Source organism: Leopardus geoffroyi, chromosome C3 (assembly GCF_018350155.1).
Source record: "Leopardus geoffroyi isolate Oge1 chromosome C3, O.geoffroyi_Oge1_pat1.0, whole genome shotgun sequence".
Classification (NCBI taxonomy): Eukaryota; Metazoa; Chordata; class Mammalia; order Carnivora; family Felidae; genus Leopardus; species Leopardus geoffroyi.
Window position 1 is genome coordinate 143695087 of NC_059338.1, and position 17316 is coordinate 143712402.

Genomic DNA, 17316 nt, shown 5'->3' on the forward strand with positions numbered 1-17316 from the left:
AAATGATTACAATACTGTAATATTATATAAAATAATAAAGAAAATACAAAATCTAAAGAAAAATATATTAACCTGCACTTACCCTTGAAAACCTTTGTGACTGGTGTGAGGGAGACAAGAGAGAGGAGGGTTATTGTGTAGGACAACTTTCACTATCACTAACGGATGTTGACTACAGTACAGTATTAATAAATTCTTGCCATGTACTGTATTTAATGTAACCGGCAATAAGGCTGCAGAGGAGAGGGTCTCTATCTGCGGGCAGCCTGACCTAGAATGAAGCAAAGCGTTCCTAAGCTGACTCTCCTGGAAAAGCAAAGGACTATGCTGTGAAGTGACAAAAAATACCCTAGTGCCCGTTGCGGGCACCTTCCAACATTCTGAAAAATCACTGGTTTCTGCCGAACACCGTGGCCTGAGACCGAGCATCCGTGGGGAGACCATCACCCACGATCCTGTAGAGAGAGAGAAAGAGAGGCAGAGAGAGACAAGAACCATTGGGTCAGTGGTGATCATGTGATGTTCAGCGTCACGTACTATTCATATCGCAAGACGTTGCTCGTTTATCAAGTTAAAATTCATTAGAAATGTTTGCTCGTCTGGCAGAACGCTTGCAGAACAAGTTACAACCCAAGGTTTTACTGTACATTTGTTTCTTATTAAAACACACATGTAAGTGGGGCGCCTGGGTGGCTCAGTCGGTTAAGCGTCCGACTTCAGCTCAGGTCACGATCTCGCGGTCCGTGAGCCTGGGGCTCTGGGCTGACAGCTCAGAGCCTGGAGCCTGCTTCCGATTCTGTGTCTCCCTCTCTCTCTGCCCCTCCCCCATTCATGCTCTGTCTCTCTCCGTCTCAAAAATAAATAAAAAACGTTAAAAATAAAAAAAAATTAAAAAAAAAAAAACACACATGTAAGCTAGCAAACTGAAACCTGTTTTAATACGCTTTAAGTTACCATTAGAGTACATTGGTATAATCCACGGAAATGAATTCGGTGATATCTAGCAACATGGCATGTGCATTAACCTGTTGATCTAGCAAGGCTGCTTCTAGGAAACTGTCTCAGGGGTACCGTGGGAAATATATAAATGGACCCATGAACAGGGTTATTGACCATAACGCTACTTGTAATAGCAAAATACTGGAAAGAGTCCAGTGAGTGAAGAAGTTGTGCGTAGTGCTGTGGAGTTGTCTCCGGCATGCGTTCAGTGCAACAAGTGAGGGCAGAATACTGGGTACTGTATGCTATCTTTCACATTAGAATGGAAGGAAATAATTTTTTGGATATATTTTTTAAAAATTAAAAATTTTTTAAATTACACATTTTAAAAAGCATAAACTAAAAGGTAATGAAAATGATTACACAGAAGAAGGAGCGATGGGGGAATAATATAAAATGACAACTAGACTTCTCTGAGTGTCCCTTATTTTATATCCTTTGCTTTTGGAACTATAGAAATATTTTGCATATATTTAAATTTTTTTTAACATTCATTTTTTGAGAGACAGAGAGACAGAGCGTGGGGGGTGGGGGGCAGAGAGCGAGGGAGACACAGAATCCGAAGCAGGCTCCAGGCTCTGAGCTGTCCTCACAGAGCCTGATGTGGGGCTCGAACTCATGGACTGTGAGATCATGACCTGAGCTGAAGTCGGACACTCGAACCGACTGAGCCACCCAGGCGCCCCCTACACATATTTTAATATAGAATTGAATTTCAGAAGAAACAGCAAATCCTAAAAATGAAAAAGAAAATGAAGCAAATGAACTTAACTATATATAAGTTGAGGGGTAACTACAGTAATTTGTGTCTCTGGTGAGATGCAGCCTGAGTAGAAAAAGAATTGCAAAAAAGGTGGCAAATGTTTTAGTAGTAATATTGTTGTTACTACTTTTGGTATTATTATTTTGAAACTGTTCGTTATTCACACATGCACGTAGACTTATATGAAGCAAATGAGTAGTATGTTGATGCTGTGACAGAAACTGAGTATGAAAGAGATACAAATCCAATAGTAAAGGAGTTAGGTTAAAAGCCTGATCTTACTTTTGAATTGGAAACATTTATGTGGATTCATACACTTGTCTTTTAAAAGAAAGCATTTTCTAGCTCTCCCCTCAGAAAAGTAAGAATCAAGCAGTTTTTCTGCTTTCTCTGTACAACTTATACTTTTAGGGTAACCAGATCACAAATAAATACTGTCAAGTTGTTCTCTATTAATGAACTCTAGATAATAAACACAGAAAGAATGATAAAACTTTCAGTTCCTAATGAGTAATGGGATCAGGATGGCAAACTACGGCCCTGGGTTCAAAATCTGGCCTGCCACTTCTCTTAAATTGCATTGTTGTTCTTTTAGTTAATGGTTTGGCTATGTACTTTCTAGTTAAAATGTATTATAGTTCTTTGGTGACTTCTGTTATGTTCATGAGCAATAATCCTTTGTATTTTGATCCCTAGGAAGATCAGAGGCTCCTTAAAAATATGTTCAAAATCAGTTATTTTTGAACCAGATGCAATATCCCAGCCCATCATTAAGGTAAATGCATTTTAAATGTGAACAGAGACATTCCTACTCTTCGTGTATACCTTACCTTTGCTTATTTTTATAATATTTCTCCCTCAATTTTATCCAGATTCCTTTGAGAGATTGTATAAAAATAGGAAAACATGAAGAAAATGGATCCAGTAGACACTTTACAAAGTATGTCATTGTCAGTAACTATTTAATTTTACTTCTGCCAAAAAATTCTGTATATTTAATGGCTTTTATCTGCATTGTAGGGCAAAATCTGGGGCGATTTCACTCCTTTTCAGTCAGGTAAGAAGCACATAGTGAATATTTTTTTCTTAACCTGAGTAAAAACATGCACACACCATTTTGGGTTTTTTTAGCACAGTGAAATTATTGGTAGAAATCTCAAACAAAGACTGCTGGAATAGATCTTTAAATGCTTTCAATATTGAACCATTGAGAAATATTTTTAAAATTTTTTATTTATTTTTGAGAGAGAGAGAGAGAGAGCGAGCGCACAAGCGGGGGAGGGGCAGAGAGAGAGGGAGACACAGAATCCAGAGTAGGCTCCAGGCTCTGAGCTGTCAGCCCAGAGCCCGATGTGGGGCTCGAACCCATGAACCATGAGATCGTGACCTGAGCCGAAGTCGGACACGTAACTGGCTGAGCCACCAGGGGCCCCGAGAAACACATTTTTTTAAAGCTGTGATCACTAATGAGATCCTTAATGTTTATAAAGTTGTGTGATGCCCGCAGGCTTGTGGTTTCGTCCTGAGGATCATGATGGTGTCCGTGGGTTGAGATGAAACCACCGCAGCCCCCCCTCATCACCCCCTCCCCCCAGGCCTCCTGGCCACTTAGTCGGTGGGGGCCAGCAGCACAGCACTGAGTAGGATCTCGGCTTGGCTCATGGTGACAGCAGGCCACAGCTCAGGATGTGCTGGCTTGTACAGTGATGAGGCTTGGGGTCATGACCTCTTACTCATTCCAGATGCATTCCGTGTACAATGATGTACTCAGTACTGTGCTTACTGCCGGCAACACAGAGAAAATTAAAATACGGTTTTTCTCCCATCATATACTTAGTTCGTTCATAGATTTTTTTTTTTTTTTAACTTATAAATAAGAAAGGAGTCAAGGGCCTCTCCCACTTGCTTTTTGCTCTGGATTTTACCTTTTTTATCTTTAAAATGAGAGGGTTAGAGATCACGTTGCCTCAACTGTCTGCAGAGGCCTAGTTCCATGAAGTGGATTTTCTCAAAGGGAAGTCATTCCGCGGTCAAGTAAGCGTAGGAGGGAGATGATTGGAGCAGAGGCTCCTCCGGTGGGTTTTTTTCGGATCACCTACCCCTTCTGTTCATGGAACACTTTTTTTTTTTTTTTTTTTTAAGTTTATTCATTTATTTTGAGAGAGAGAGCAAGCAAGGGAGGGGCAGAGAGAGAGGGAGAGAGAGAATCCCAGGCAGGCTCTGTGCCCAGCACAGAGCCCGACATGGGGCTCAAACTCACAAACTGTGAGATCATAACCTGAGCCAAGATCAAGACTTAGACGCTTAGCCGACTGAGCCATCTAGGAGGCCCCATGGAACACTTTTTAATGTGTATTGAAAAGTGTTTTGTGAAAGCAGGGAGATAAACAGATGAGGTGATTTTCTAGGTCTACCTTCCATGATTCAGTTAGTTTCCAGAAAGAAAACATTTGAAACGAGCCTATCTTTGACTTCTGTTGTTTTACCTGGTATAAATGAAAACAGTTAAAGCCATCTATTACTTCGGAGGTGGGGTGGGGGGAACACCATAATTCTGGCCTGCACCTGTGCTCTCATTATTTCTGTAGTATCATCCTACATCATAGCTTCGTTCTAGAAAGTCCACTTCTTGAAAGGAAGAGGTACTTTCTCAATTGGAAGCGTGGTTTCCATTATACAAATGATCCATTTTAGGTATTTACAAACTTAGTAGCAGAGGTCTCGTGTCAGACTTACTCAAAATCAACTTAAGTATACAATTAAAAGCAGCTCAACTTTTGTGGCTTTTGATTACTTTAAGAGGTCACACTTGTTTCAGAAATATGTTATGGTTCTTTAGGCTTTAGAGAGTAGGTGTTTGTGTAAATAATAGTTTTTATTCATGCATTTATATATTCAGTATATATATTCACGGCTTTGAAGGCATAGGGAAGAATAAAGTATCCAAAGCCCCTCTCCCCATGGACTTTACTGTTTGATGGGGGCAACAGACAATAAGCAGACATCTTCTGTACGGAAGAAAATGCAAACAGGACGAAAGGATCGAGAATGATGAGGAAAGCAGGAACCGCTTTAGAGAGAATGGTCAGCGGTGCCTGGCCGCAAAGGCACATGGGAAGGCACACCACTCAGAAGGGCTGAGGGAATGAGCCAGGCAGCACCCCGAGTGGTGGGGGCCCGAGAGGCGAAGGTCCTGGCAGGTGGTAGGCTCAGTGGGGGTGAACGTGCCTGGGGCAAGGGACGAAGGGCAGCGGGGAAGGGAGGTGGAGCGGTGGTGGGCTCTGTGTCACGGAGGCCCTGTGGGGTAATGAACAGTCCACATACAGCACAAAAAAGAATAAATAACCCCTGACAGCTGAGTTGTGTGTGTTGGTAAATCTCTTGGAGGCTGGGTAGGGAATGTGCTGTAGGGGGCATGAGCGGAAGCAAGGAGAGCCTTGAGGGGTATCGAGAACCTGGAGGTTTTCGTCCAGGATGGTAGCAATGGAAGGGTGAGAGGTGGTCAGTGTCTGGATACATGCTGAAGAAAAACCTAACAGGTGTACTGATGGGTTCGTTGCAAGGTACAAAGGAGAACAGTCAGGAATGACCCCCAGCAAGGTGGATAGCAAGGCCCTTCATTGCTGTCAAGGAGCCCGGGGAAGAGCAGGCTCTGTTGAGAAGGTGGCCTCCGAGAGGGAAAGTCTGGCGGGCCTCGGGAGCATTGGTCTGGGTTTCAGGGAGAAGGCTGAGGCGACAGACATAAGCTGGGTGAAGCCCGGGGCCTGGATGAGGTTTCTAGGGGCCGGGTGTACACAGAGGGGCCTGAGGACTAGACCCAGCAAGTCTGCTGCGGGAGGTTGGGAAGAGAGAGGGTCTGAAGGAAGACAGAAGGGGCAGCGGGCGAGGCCAGGGAGGGCTGGGAGCCGGTGGCTGGAAGCCAGCTGGACAGCTGCTTCAGGAAGAGTCATCCTGAGCTCCGAGAAACAGAACCCAGGAAATGCTCAGAACAGACCCTTGAGTTTGGTGAGCTGGAGATCTGGTGCACCTTTTATGACCTCAGGAGTGGATTCACCCCTGTAATGTGTGGTGTGGCTAAAAACGCACCCAGGGCCCAAGAGAAAGTACCGTCAGCTCTTGCAGAGAGTTTTGCCACAAAAAGGAACAGAAACGGTAAAATGAGGATATAAGACCCAAGGGAGGGTTCTTGCCTCTTGTTTGTTTCAAATGTGAGAGAGTACAGCAAGCGTTATCGCCAGAGGAGCAGAGTTTCTGAACAGCTGGCTGGTGGAGGGAGGTCTACATTTTGTGGCCGAGTAGAGTGACCGCTTCTGAGGGCCCGGGCACGCCCACCATCATGGCAGGAGGGAAGGCAGGGAGACAGGTAGGGCTCCATGTTGACGGCCCTGGCGGGTGGCATTGCTTCTTGGACATGGTTACTAACACACAGTGTAGGCAGGTGACCAGTGCGTGTAAGACACCCTATGCCCAGATCACCTACAGAGAAGAGAAGTTTCTTTATGTTAATAAGCATGTCTCATACCACAGTGATTTTGTCTTACCCGTTTCTTAGAAAATTGGCACTTCAATTAGCTTCCTTCCTCTGTCTGCTTGGTTGCTGGGTACAGGTCATGACATTCATAAAACATCTTAGGGATCTTACTTACCCAGTAGTGGTTGCTACCTTGCTGCCTTGATGAATCCCTTTTTGAGATTTGTTATCCTAACACTACAACTTTAAAGCCATACTGAGAGCAATGCAGGTCTTTTGGAAATAGAGATTATGTTCACACTGATTTAAATTTGATGCATGATATCTTAATTTATAGTAACTTATTACTGAGAACTTTTAATTATCTCACATGTAATTGATTTGTCCTTCTCAGGTATATTTCATTAAAGAACACAATATTGTTGCGCCGTATAAAATAGAAAGGGTAAGTAAAGCTTTTCATTTATTCCCGGCACTTTATATAGTGATTTTAAGCAGTAAGATCTTGTGATTTTATTAACATTTTTAATTGAATAGAAGAATAATAAAGAGTATTTAAAGCTTGTTACCAGCAGTTATAACAGAATTACCCAAGGGAGCCATAGACTTTAGTCCAAGAGATTTCAATAAACTTTTTGACTTAAAAAAAATAAATGTGTCTAATAGAGGGGAGAAATAAAGCTTAAATTATTAGATTAGCAATTGAAATCAGAATGTGTGTCATTTATAAGGTTATTTGTTAACTGTATTTTTTAAAATGTTTAAGAAACATTTATAGGGTATAAAATGCCCTTGAGAGCTGAATAATAATTTATAAATTGTCTTAATTGAGAGAGATATGAGTATACTCGCATACATCTCTGGTTTTCCAGGCCTTGTCAAGGGAGCATAGGCATCACATTTAACTGTTCTGTACGTCGCTTCATTCTTTGGCTTCAGCTTAATATACAGTAAAGGGGTAACTCCTACCAAAAGAGGGTTTTTACGGGACCTGCATTCAGGCTGGTGCTCTGCACACAGACACCGCCGTGAATGAGGAAAAGCCACCCTCTCGGAGCAAACAGCCCCACAGGCTAAACCTCCGTCTGTCATAGGCCAGCCCGCAGTGTCTCAGCACTTGGGGAACTCGCAGACTACCTGCTGTGGCTTTGAGGTTTATGCACAAGAAACACTGGCATTTACCAGTCAGGAACTGTAGATATGAGATTTGATTGCCCTCCACTGGTGCTGTTGGCATTTGGGGAAGGATGGTTCTTAATGGTGTGGGGGCATCCCTCACACTGCAGGTATAGACACCCTACTCGCTGTTCCCCCTGGTGTTGAGTAGGACCTCAATGCACTGGGGTAGTAGGAACCACCCCCCGCACCATCCCCCCCCCCCCCACCAAGTTGAGACCCACTGCCTGGGGGACTCTCCCTCCCATCGCTCTCCTGATATCCACAAAGCTGTTCTTGGTCCATTGAGAAGTTATGTAAAAGGAGGAGATGAGGGAGGTTTCCAAAGCAGAGAAGCTCTGTTGCTTCAGCGTAAACTGGGTGTGATTTTCAGATTGAAAAAGAGGGATAGTGACATTGGTGGTGACCATGAGAGATGGCAGAATAGGAAGCCCTCGTTCCTCTCATGGAGACCCTGATTCAGTCAACAATACATGGACCACCAGTGCCTTTTGTGACAAACCTGGAAACCAGTTAAGAGGCCCTGCACCCCAGGTTAGCATGGAAACAGCCCCACTGAAGCCAATAGGGATGTTTGTAACATCCTTTCAATATAGTCCCGCCCCCAATACCGTACCGCGTGACGGGAGGGAACTCGCAGCTCCTCTCGGGAGAAGACAGGATCGTGTCCAACCGTGTGTCCGGGACCGTGTTCTGACTGTTGGGGTGGCTGCCCGAGGGACTGGCTTCAGTGTTGCCTGTGTTGGAGCGGTGACAGGACCCAGCATGCTCTAGATGCCTGGGGCCACCGACCACAAGGAAAAGCTGGGCATCAGGCTGCCGCTCCAGGGACCTGTGGTGCAGCAGACGGAGGACAGTGCAGCCCAGCAGACGCTCCCTCAGGGCTAAGAGGAGAGAATGTGACAAATCATATTAACCATCACAGGAGATATTCACCTGCCCTCTGAGCGCCTAAATGTTTGAAGCAAACATTGACAGAATTGAAGGGAGAAATTGATGGCAACACAATAAAAATAGAAGATCTCAATGCCCCACTTCCTTTTTTTTTTTTTTTAATGTCTCTTTATTTTGAGAAAGAGCACGCAGTCAGGGAGGGGCAGAGAGAGAGAGAGAGAGAGAGAGAGAGAGAGAATCCCAAGCAGGCTCTGTGCTGTCAGTGTAGAACCTGGCGCAGGGCTCCATCTCACAAACTGTGAGATCATGACCTGAGCCAAAATCAAGAGTTGGATGCTTAACCGGGTGCCCCTCGATGCCCCACTTTCAATAATGGGTAGAACATCCAGACAGAAGGTCAGTTAGGAAACAGAGGATCTGAACAACAGTATAGACCAGATGAACCTAGGAGACATACAGAGAACACTCCACCCAACAGCAGCAGAATACACATTCTTCTCAGGAGCACAAGGAACATTCCCTAGGACATAGCACATGTCAGGTCACAAAACGAATGTAAGAAGATTGAAGTCATACCAGGCATCTTTTCTGACCGTGGTGGACTAAAACTAGAAATACATAGCAGAAGGCAAGTTCACAGGCGTTACCAGCAACGACCAGTGTGTCAAAGAAGAAATGGGGCAATTAAAAAACACCTCGAGACAAAATCGAAAACGGAACATGCCTAAACTTACAGGGTGAGGCAAAAGCTGTACTGAGGGGGAAGTTTCTAGTGATACGTACCTACGGTAAGGGAAGGAAACATCTCAGATTTAAAAACCTAACTACACACCTCGAGAAATGAGAGAAAACAGCCAACTGAGTACAAAGTTGGCAGAAGGGAAGAAATAATAAATGTAGCAGTAATGTCTGGCAGAGTCTGCTCCTGCCCCCTCCCCCACCCCCCAGCTCTCATTCCAGGGGGAGGAGCCGGCAGACACGGGCACAGCCCAGCAGAGGCATTGCAAATGTTCCTAAAGTAGTATGGTTGGGCTTCTTCTCTTCCCTTGATTTGATTTGTTTCCCTTCTTCTTAGGGCACAATGGAGTATGTTTTTGAATTGGATGTTTCAGGGAAAGTGGAAGATGTCGTGGAAACGTTGCTTCAGGTAAGCCAGCACCTTCCTCGGGCATTCCCTGGGCAGAGAATTCAAAGCACACTTAGGCAGAAACTTAAAAAAAGAAAAAAAATCTTATTTATACATCTCTCTAAAACCATAATTTCTTTTCTAAATATGAAGCAGATTTACTTGAATATGTTGCATTTGAAAACTGTATGTTAGGAAGAAGTCACAGATGTATCAGAAGTGATCTTACCTGTTACCGAGGAACAGAATGATTGCTGGTTTTCGTTGCTTCTAAGGAAATATCTTTGTATCGTTTCGGAGAAAAAAAAAATAAATTCTTGTACATTTGTATATTGTAGCTTCACAGAGCGTCCTGCCTTGACAAACTTGGAGACCAAACTGCTATGGTAAGAGTTTCTGAAGATCGGTGTCTTTTTCGTGAATTAAATTGTATTGAGGTTTCACTCCTAAATCCTTATTTTTTAATGGTTCTGTTTTAATAGATAACCGCTATTTTGCAGTCGCGTTTGGCTAGGACATCATTTGACAAGAACAGGTAAGTTTTTAATGATTTTGTTCCCAGATTCTAAAAGCAGCAGATGTCTTTGATCTGTGTGCCTCCTTCGGCCTGTCCCAGACCGCCGATGTCACCGTCTGGGCCCCCAGACCTGCGTGTTGTTGGGAATGTCCCTGCCTCCGCTTCTCCATCCTGACTTGGGTCAGCCAGACAGGCCTGTGGACTGATGCTCACCAAGATCTTTCTAGGCCATCAACTTCCGTCTTTTCACCCTGCTGTTGCCGGAGTTCAGGCCCCCACTGCCTTCACTCAGAACACTGTAGCGGCTGTGAGCTTGTCCACCTGACTCCAGTCTTCCCTTTTCCTCTTCTCTCTTCCCTACGGAGCATGCCTTGAAAATGTGCTTTTTCTAAGGAACTTGATTATATCGCACGTCTGTTTAGAACTCTTCAGGATTTCCAGCTGCCTTCAGGATAAAGTCTGAACCTTACGTGGCTTAGGTTCTAGCCCTTGTGTGTGCAGTACGTGTGGTCGCTGGTGTCCTGTGGAATTCTGTGCTCCAGCTCTTTGCATCTATGCAGATCCTGAATCAAATGGTCTCTTCCCTCTGAGCCTTCCTGCATGTTCCCTGTACTGAGAGCATTCAGCCTCCTTCCTCTTTTGCATCTGGCTGACTCTTACTTATTCTTCTGATTTCAGCTTGGCTGAAGTCACTTGTTCCAGTTGTTCTGGAAAGTCTTATCCGACCCTTCAAGCTGTGATAGGTACCTTACTAAGGTGTCCTGTGGGGACAGGGAAACCGTATTCCTACTAGTCCAGTGATTTTTTTCATTGATTTTCTCAGCTTTTCTAAGTATACAACATATTTCCTGCAAATAATTATGCTTTTTGTACGGACCTGTGTTCTTACTGGTTTCTTGCCTTCTATTAAGTAGATCTGCATTTCCTCTCTAATACCACTGTATCAATCATTGTAACTGTATAATAACTCTTGATATTTACAGGTTCAGGGCCTCACACTTTATTTTCCTTTTCAGTTTATGTCTTCGCTATTCTTGGCCTTATCCTGCACTTCTATATACATTTAAAAACAGCTTGTCAAGTTCCATAAAAGAAAGCTCGCTGGGATTCTGATTGGGATTGCAATGAATCACTCATTTATTTAGGTCTTCTTTAACGTCTTCCTTATGATTTTCTCTGTAAAGGTCTTTCCCCACTTGTGTTAGATTTATTCCGGGGACTTCGTATTTCTGACAGTGTTGTAAATGCTGTCCTAAAAAGTCCTTTCCTGTTCATTGTTGATACATGGAATGCAGTGGATTTTTGTGTATTCAGTTTGTGGCTAAGCTTCATGATCAGTGCCATTAACTTTATATGTAAATTCTTTAATATGTACAGAATCTTGTCATAAATTATTACAGTCCCTGTTCACTGAATACCATTTTTATTTTAGGTTCTTATTTTAGATTCCTGCATTTGTAATGACTCCAGCTTAAGACAACATAGAAAGGGGGCGCCTGGGTGGCTCAGTCGGTTAAGCGTCCGACTTCAACTCAGGTCACGATCTCGCAGTCCGTGAGTTCGAGCCCCGCGTCAGGCTCTGGGCTGATGGCTCAGAGACTGGAGCCTGCTTCCGATTCTGTGTCTCCCTCTCTCTCTGCCCCTCCCCCGTTCATGCTTTGTCTCTCTCTGTCTCAAAAATAAAAATAAAACGTTAAAAAAAAAATTTTTTTTTTAAATAAAAAAAAAATTAAAAAAAAAGACAACGTAGAAAGTATTGGTTGAATAGACTCATTTATGGATTATCATATGCCAGGCTTTTGCTCCAGGCTTATGTTTATAAATGAGATTAGTTTGTAATATTCTGTTTTATTGCTATCTTTGTGAGATTTGTGACCTTACACTACATTTTAGAGTGTTGAAGCACTTGCCAGGAAAGCCATCTGGCCAATAATGTTTCTCTGTTTATGTTTGTTTGCTTCTCTTTCTGTTTCACCTACAAAGCATTAATTTTTCTTTCTGTTTTAATACTTGCAGGATATTTTAGGTAAATGGATTGCCAGGGGAAGAATAGCTTCCTTTTTAGGAAGGAAAAGGAATAAGAAGAATTAGCTTCTCTTGACCTACTTAGAATGCATAATTCTGAGTAGCGATTTTTTCAGTCCTGGGCTTCAGCATCGCATTAATTTTAAAAATGGCTCACTGTGGAGGTTTTAATTTAATCCAGCCTCCAAAATGTTAGGCTGAAGAATTTAGAGAAGAAACTTTTACTGTATAAAATGCGATATTCCCGTGTGGTATACTTCCTCTCAAAGAAAGGTAAACTTTGGCCATCATAGTTCCAAGGAAATACTTTCTTATTGAAGAAATAAAAGATAACTACATTTATTTTTCTCTACCGTTCATTCTGAAAAGTTTCAAATCCTCACAAGTCCGAAGAATAACATAATGAACAGAGATACCCTATGAGTCACCAAGGGTTAATTTGTTAACATTTTGTCAGATTTGCTTTAGTTCTTGCACGTTCTGTGTTTGTGTGTGTACAAGTATATGTGTGTGTATATATATGTGTGTGTGTATGTGTGTGTGTATGTCTGATATTTATATTTCCTTTATACTTACATATATGTGTATATACATTATAAGTCGTGTGTACTTGTACGTAAATGTGTTACACATAAAATATTCTTTTTCAGAATCACTAGAAATTACACTGCAAGACATGACACTTTACCCATAACTATCTCAACTTGTGTCTTTTACAAGGATCTTCTCTGGCACCCCTCCATTTTGTTACAGTACTCAAGTGGCAATCATTCTATAGCATCATGTAATTTATAGTGTCATATCAAGTTGCCCCCATATGTACCCCAAAAATCCCCTTGAAAGTCTTTTATTTTGGACTAATTTGGGGTATAAAGGAAAGGTGTAAAGATAGCACACAGAGTTCTACAACTCACCTGCTTTCTCCTGTTGTTATATGGTTAGTCTGTCGATGTGGCCATATTTGGTTGGACAGATTCCTAGATTTGTGATATCTTTTGTTGCTACTTAAATGTTTTCTTCCAATTATTTGTTACTGGTATGTAGAAATACAGTGTTTTGTTGTTGTTGTTGTTGTTGCCTGCTTTGATTTTTACATCCACCTTGTATCCTGTGACATTTCCAGGTTTACTCATTAGTCCTGGTGGGTTTCTGTAAATTGCGTAGTTTTCTGTATACATAATCGTTTCATCTGTGAATAATGACAGTTTCACAGAAATCCTCATGGCTTTTATTTCTGCGTTTTGCCTCATTGTGCTGTTTAATTAATGGATGTGATGGGAGCACATACTTGCCCTGTCCTTGATCTTACTGGAAAAGGGTCTGTTTCACCGCTGAAGAATGAGGCTAGCTCTAGGTTTTTTATAGATGCCCTTCATCAGAATGAGGAAGCTCCATTTTATTCCTGGTTTGCAGAGAGCATTTTCAATAATAGGTTTAGAGTTTTGTTAATTTTTTCTTCTGCACTTCTTGAAATGATCATTTTTTTTTCCACTTTATTCTGTTAATGTTGTGAATTACATTGATTGATTCTTTTTTTCAATGTTCAACCAACCTTATTCATGGGATAAATCCAACTTGATCATAATGTATTCTCCTTTTTTTATTACTTGATATTACTAGGTTTGCTTTGCTAGTATTTTGTAAAGGATTTTTGCCTCTATGTTCATGAGAGATGTTGCTCCATAAATCTTTAATGTATCTGTCGGGATTTGCTGTCAGGGTTCTGTTGGCCTCATCAGATGAGTTTAGCAATGTTCCGTCATCCAGTTTTCTGAAAGACTGCTTGTCAGGTTGTATTTCTTTAAGTTTTTAACAGAATTCATTGGTAAAGCCATATAGGCCTGAGGGCTCTTACTCATTTATTTGCTAGACATGAGACTGTGTATGTTGTCTGTTTCTTCCTGTGCCTGTTTTGGTTACGCTGTGTTTTTCAAAAAATTTGTCCACTTCATGGCACATTTATTGGTGTGAAATTGTTATTGTCCTTTTAATGTCAGTAAGATCTGTCGTGATGGTCGTCCCTCTTTCATTCCTTACATTGAAGCTGTGTGTTTTCTCTTTTCTTTCTTTGCCAGCTTTTCCAGGGCTTTGTCAATTTTATTAACCTTTCGAAGAACCAACTTTTGACTTTATTGATTTTTCTCTACTTTTCTATTTTATATAAAATGGATTTCCCCTCTTCTGATTTCTTTCCTTCAGCTTCCTTTGGGTTTAACTGTTCTTTTTCTAGCTTCTTACAAAAATCAGATCAGCAATTTTAGACCTTCTTTTTGTACTTACATGTAAATTGACCTCTAAGCACTGCTTCACCTGCAGCCCACACATTTTATGTTTTCACCGTCATTACTGCAAAAATATTTTGTAATTTCCTGTGCCATCTCTTCTGCGACCCATGGATTATTTAGAAGTGTGTTATTTAACTTCAGCCTATTTGGGGATTTTGTTATTATTGTTACTGACGTTTAGTTAAATACCATCTTGGTTCAGAGAATACGTTCCATATGACTCCAGTCTTTTGGTACTGTTGAGATTTGCTTTCAGCCCAGCATATGGGCTGTCTTGGTGAAAGTTACGTAGTCCCTGAAAGGAAGGTGTGCTGGGCAGTTGTTGAATATAGTGTTGAGTAAATGCCATTTGGTTCTACCTGGCTGATGGTTGTTTTGATCATCTGTGCTCTATCAAGTTTTTGTTGATTTGTTTTATCAGTTACCGCGAGAAGGGTGTTAAAATTGCCAGTAATGATTGTGGGATTATTCCCCTCCCATTTCTGTCAGTTCATGGCTGGTATATCAGGAAGCTATATTGTTAGGTTCATGTACATTTTGATGTGTAATGTCTTCTTTTTTCCAAATGTTTATTTTGACAGAGAAAGAATGTGATGAGTGGGAGAGGGTGAAAGGGGGTGGGGGGAAGGGAGAGAGGGAGGGAGGATCCCAAGCAGGCTCTGCACTATCAGCCCAGAGCCCGACACAGGGCTCAGTCTCACGAACCACGAGATCATGACCTGAGCCAAACTCAAGAGTCAGATGCTCAACCGACTGAGCCAGCCAGGCGCCCTAGATGTGTGATGTCTTCTTGATGCCCTGAACCCTTCATCATTATGAAGTATCCCTCTTTATCCATTTGTCTTGAAGTCTGCTTCGTCCTCTCCTAATCTGGCCATACCAGTTCCTCATATGGTATGATGGCATGGTATTTCCTTTTCTGTCCCTCCACTTGTAACCTGTCTGTGTCTTCATTCTGTTACCAAACAACACACACTTTATGTAGTTGAGTCTTGCTTTTCATGCAGTCTGACACCCTCCCTTTTTAATTGGGATGCTTAATTCATTTGTAATTATGTGTTATTAATATAGTTGCTTTTAAATCCACTATCTCAGTATTTGTTAGCATTCCATTTGTTCTTGGCTTTTCTGACTCTCCATTCTTGCCTTCTTTGGGGTAAATCTAATATTTCTAAGTAGTCCATTTTGTCTACTGTCTTGACTTTTTAAGCTGTGCCACTTTGTATCATTTTTAGTGGTTGCTCTAGAGATTACAGTAGGCACCTGGGACTATAGTGTGTCTTCAATAATATTACACTACTCTACAACAATGTAAGAGCTTTACAGCAGTGTATTTCCATATGGCCTCTCCTGCCCATAAGACCTGATCTTATGGTCTTATATTAAATTTCTACATCTAGCATGAAGCCCATAACCACGGTGTTCTTATTTTTGCTTCAAAAAAAAAAAAAAATCATTTGATTTTTAAAAGAATTTAGCTACGTACATGTGTGTATGTAAACTAAATATACAGAAAAATACATCTTGTTCCATATACTCAGATATTTAAACATGTACTCATTCTGCAACTCCAGTGTGTTTAATCTAGTCTCCTTTCTCCTCAGGTTGAAGAACTTTCTGTCACATTTCTTGTAGTGCAGGCCTGTTCAGTGATTTCTTTCGGAGTAGGTCTCTCTGAATATATCTTTATTTCCCCTTCATTTCTGAAGGGCATTTTTGTTGGATATGGAATTCTGGGTTGGTTTTCTTTTCACTATTTTAAAGATTTGTGTTCTTTTGTATGTTGGTGTCCCCTGTTTGCTGTGAAGTCACGTCATGTGTCGTCCTGTTGCCTGCATGTAAGGTGTAGTTTTCTCTGTGTTCATCCTGCCTGGGGACCTCAAGGTTTTGGGGTAACATGAGTCTAGAACCCGTGTCTCTTGTCGGTTCTTCCGCATTCTCTCCCTCAGTATTTCTTCTGCCCCATATTCAGTCTCTTCCCCTGGAACTGGAGTTATGCCTATGTCAGTGTGTTTTGTATATTCCCTCAGCTGTCAGATCCTCTGTTCTGTTCTTTTTTTTTGTATCATTTTGTTTCAGGCCACTTTTTATTCACCCATTTTCAGCCTGACCTGACTTCTTCCCTGCTATGTCCGGTCTGTTCAGCTTGTTTAATTAATTCTTCATTTCTCCTATCCAGATTTTTCATTCCTAGCGTTTCCTCTTGGTTCTTTCTCCTAGTTTTGATTCCTCCGGTGAAATTCCCTTTCTCTTCACATATGTTCTTCATCTTCTAGATATTTAGCGTGTTTATGATCTTGAAGTCTCCCTGTGGTGGATCCAACCTTGAGTCATCTTCCATTGAATCTTTTCTCTCAGGAGCATGGGTCATATTTTCTGGATTCTTTGTGTTTCTTGTAACTTGTTATCGTGTGCTGAGTGTTGGGTTTTAAAAAGAACCGTGGAGACTGAACTAAATACTATTTACCTCCAAAAGTAGTTGTGCGCCCCCTTCTTCTGTCCGGCCACCTGTGCTGAGGCTCTGACAGGGTGCTGACCATGTGACCCCTGATCGAGGCGGGTCAGGGCTTCATTGCAGCCCTCGTTCCATTCCCCATCTCTGCTGCAGGCGATTGAGACTTCCTTCCAGCAGGGCTTGGGATCCGAGCCCTCAGAGGATCCCTAGAGCCATCTTTATGCCGTGGAGCTGAACCACCTGCTTTCGGAGCCGGGGGCACCTCCCTCTGCTTTCCCCCCGGTTGGCAGCATCTTTGCACCTCCACTCTCAGTCCTGACTCTGCCTTCTGCTTCCCTGCAGACCTCTCTCCATCCCGCAGCCCTTCCCCTTCTAACACAGGTCATTCCTCTTCCCACCACCCAGCTGTTTCTCTCTTCTTTTAGGTTTCTTTGCATCTAAGCTTTCTGATGGCTTTGTAAAAGGCTTGTGTAGCCCTCCAGCTGGTTTTTGTGGTGAGGGTGAGAGCTCTGAGGTCCCCTTGACTTCTCAAGGAACCTCAAGTCTGTCCCGCGGGCTTTTGTCCCGTTGTTACTTGCAGGGGAGATTTTTTTTTAGTATTTATG

At 42.2% G+C, this 17316-nt stretch overlaps 1 protein-coding gene across 1 annotated transcript in view; it reads left to right on the top strand.

Moving 5' to 3' along the window:
- The window catches only part of NSMAF (neutral sphingomyelinase activation associated factor), a 62449-nt gene that overhangs the window by 19856 nt on the left and 25277 nt on the right, over positions 1–17316 (top strand). The window contains exons 3-9 of the mRNA XM_045455166.1: positions 2459–2537; positions 2635–2702; positions 2783–2819; positions 6628–6678; positions 9379–9450; positions 9768–9815; positions 9912–9964. Coding sequence (XP_045311122.1) covers positions 2459–2537; positions 2635–2702; positions 2783–2819; positions 6628–6678; positions 9379–9450; positions 9768–9815; positions 9912–9964 — 408 coding nt within the window. The remainder of the gene's footprint in view (positions 1–2458; positions 2538–2634; positions 2703–2782; positions 2820–6627; positions 6679–9378; positions 9451–9767; positions 9816–9911; positions 9965–17316) is intronic.